General features: G+C 45.0%; 1 protein-coding gene across 2 annotated transcripts in view; it reads right to left on the reverse strand.

Moving 5' to 3' along the window:
- The window catches only part of PKD2L2 (polycystin 2 like 2, transient receptor potential cation channel), a 21,157-nt gene that overhangs the window by 4,968 nt on the left and 12,912 nt on the right, over positions 1-3,277 (reverse strand). For both annotated transcript variants that reach the window (XM_025207858.1, XM_025207859.1), the window contains exons 12-13: positions 2,550-2,671; positions 911-1,048 (exon numbers count right to left, since the gene is read on the reverse strand). In XM_025207858.1, coding sequence (XP_025063643.1) covers positions 934-1,048; positions 2,550-2,671 — 237 coding nt within the window. In that variant the 3' untranslated portion in view covers positions 911-933. The remainder of the gene's footprint in view (positions 1-910; positions 1,049-2,549; positions 2,672-3,277) is intronic.

Consider the following 3,277-nt stretch of genomic DNA (forward strand, 5'->3'; position numbering starts at 1 on the left):
ACCCAATTCCTGCAGCATCTTCTATGCCTCATTGCTGGCCCCTTCAGATTGGGCTTGCAGAGCACAGCAGGCAGGAATCGTGTGTTGCCCATGTCAAATGGGTGCATGGAGGCCTTTGGTTTCCAGGCCAGTCGGTCCAGCCCTTCTGAGCCTCAAGCACATTAAAAATAACCCCCCTCAATGCATGTCTGGACGGGCTGTTCTCTTTAAATTGCTATACGCTGCTTTAATGTGATGAGTGAAAGAGGCCGGCTTCCCCCAGCGGCTTGTTGCAGAACAAAGCTTGGAACAGACACTTCTCTTGGCATAAATCGGAGTTTTGCCAGGACATCCATAACCTGCTCTGGGAGCTAGAATAAGGCTCACTAAGAAACATAGCTAGATGCTTTGGTCCCTGTCACCAGGCAACAGTTGTCATGAGAAAGGAACCCAGAAGCTGGTGCCAGGAAGGACGGATGGTGGAGCTGTGCTGGAGAAGTTTCTGCATCCATTAAGAGAGCCTGCATTCCTGGGTCGTCTACAAGGGGCCAGGGGTACAATGTGGACCAGGCTAATCCTGCATAATAGGCCACTAGGAATGAATTCAGTCTGCTGGATACAACAATAAGGCTTCACACAGGCTCAGCCTGCAGCCTGGGGATAGATGACTTCCCCGGATCTACGGACTGACCTAACTCTGGGGGGAGGGCAAGAGGAGGGTGGATTTACTCAAAGCCCTGAGGTGCAGATTAAATAAAAACAACAAAACCAAACCCAGCAATTGCTTCCCATTGAAAAGTCTGTGTCTTAAGACACCATGTTACTGGCTTCTCCTGTCCAGAAATGCAAGAGGTATAGGATTGTGACTCTCCTCTTGTTGACTTGAAGTGTCAGTGGATGGGGAAATAGTCCCTTCGGTGCATCCACCTACCTTCATACTTTGTTCATCCCTTGCTAGTTCAGCTTCCTGTCTGAGCGTTTTGGCTCGGGTGTGGATTTTGTCATTTGGCTCAGCTTTGCGTTAACCTCATCCAGTTGCTTCTCCAGATCCTTCACTTTTTTTGCAAGTCTGGAACACAATGACAGTGATAACAGCAAACCGCCCCAAAGCAGATGGGCACTATCTGGCCTGTACAGCCCTGGCTTGTAAGGGTCACTATCGTTGTTATTCTCACTCAGTTATTTCATAGCGGGAAGCATCTACCATGACATCCTGCTCCCTGACTGCCTGCTGCTCCAAAGAACTCATCCCTGGGCAACTATTCAGAGATTGCTCTAGCAGCTTAAATTCGTATCCAGACTTATTGTTGAATAACTTCACTTTGCACATTTGCATACTCAAATGTCAGCACCTTCTTGCTGCTTCCATACACGAGCATTTATGGCTAATGGTCCCCTTCTTGAAAGTGCTGTGTTCTGCCCTCATCCATCATGTTTGCTACCATGCAGGTTGTCTGGGCCTCTCTGGCTTTCTGAAGGCAACAAGGAGTTTGTGACTGTCTGTCAGCATTCCACCTCTTGTCCTCGAGTAACTGGCATCAGGGTGGATTTGATTTAAATCAAATCGATTTAAATCGGTGGTCAGGAAGCCTCAATTTAATCACAGTTTTCTACAAAAAGTGTGTTCTTGCTGTTTTGATATCCTTTACTCATTTAACTTCTTGAAACTTTGCACTTTTAGAGAGAGGTAAGGGCTTGACTGTGTGTACACAAACTTTCAGAGAGACAAGAGGGCTGATGGGTGGGTAATCATCAGGTCTGTTCTCTCTCTCATCTCCGTATACTGCTATTAACAAGGATGTTATCACTGGAGACACACATCTTGAGAACTGAAACTAAGCATCACAGTGATGCTTAATGGGAATCTGAGCACTGAGTCCCATTGGGTCCCATTGGGTTAGAATGGTTTTCTTTAATCTTTACTAATCTATAGAGGAGCCTTGGGGAAGCCCATGAGATTGGGCCCCTAATATAATCCATGTCCTGTTGTGACCTATTTATAAAACTTTTTAGAAAAGGTTACATGAATATATTGTCTCAAATACTATATATATTTAGAAGTTATAATCCCTATTCCATGATGATATCTTTGAGCTTTAATATGTTTTAAATTAAAACTATCTCTATATAGGTTTGTTGGGGGGTTTTTGTTTTGTTTACATTTTTTTAAAAAGCATCATAAATAAAAAAAAAAAACAAAACCCCCAAGTAAATTAACAAAAATCTGATTTACAAAGCCACACGGATTTTTTTTATTTATGTTTTTGTTTTTTTTAAGCTGGTGATTTTTATCTACTCTGACTGGCATGATTCAATGCAAAGCCTTGGCAGTTAATATAACCAGTACTGCATCAGCCACTTGCTCCTCAGTTAATTTATAAGGACCTTGCCTCAATCCCTGAAGCAGTTTTCTGGTGTTAACGGGTCGAGGTACCTCAGCTGAGTTCCCCCGGTGATCAAGTATTACTATGGAAAGAACACCCAGATAGGGAGCTAGCTAGGCTGTCAGTGCAGTATACCCACAGGGACAGATAGGGCAGCTGTTTGGTCCAGCCATGACAAACACTTACTGCTGAAAATCCTGAGGGGAGATGTAGCTCTGAGATGGGGTGGGCAACTTGTCTTCAGAAGAGCGATACTTATGGTCAAGCTTTCTCTTCCACTTCCGTAGCTGTGGTGAGCTCAGATAATCCTGCTCAACACAAGGCACAATTTCCAGAGGAAAAGAATGGGAAGATAACTGTCCCTGACTTTTTTGACCACCCACCTCTATTTTAAAGAGCATCTAGCCTCCGTTTCCTTCAAAATTGTGTTGTGTGCAGGCAGGGGGGCTGAATATAAATGTTCCTGTTCCAAGATGGAAGAAGCCCAAAAATGACTCCACCTGGGGAGGGAGGTGGTGATTTCCCTTCAAACTCATACAGTCCTCCCTACTCCGCAATAGCAAACACGATTCTTGTGGGGTCCTAGTATCTTGAGAAAGAGGCGATGGGGTTGTAATGGAGCTGTGGTGTGCCATTGCCTCAATTAAAGAATCCCCAAGTTTGCTAGGGATGTTTTCCTTCCTTTGGTAAGTAAGACCAAACCTGAAGAACCTCCTCCTCTCTGTTTTTAGGATGCCCATGGGGACTGGCATATACCTAGCCTAGTACTCGTACAGCATGTGCTTTTCCGTTTACATGCATAGAGAGGGTCCAGAGGAGGGACACTCGCATGATTAGGGGGCAGCAGGGTAGGGCCTATGAGGAGAGGCTACGGGACTTGAACCTGTTCAGTCTACACAAAAGAATGCTGAGAG

This window comes from Alligator sinensis, unplaced genomic scaffold (assembly GCF_000455745.1).
Source record: "Alligator sinensis unplaced genomic scaffold, ASM45574v1 scaffold741_1, whole genome shotgun sequence".
NCBI lineage: Eukaryota > Metazoa > Chordata > Crocodylia > Alligatoridae > Alligator > Alligator sinensis.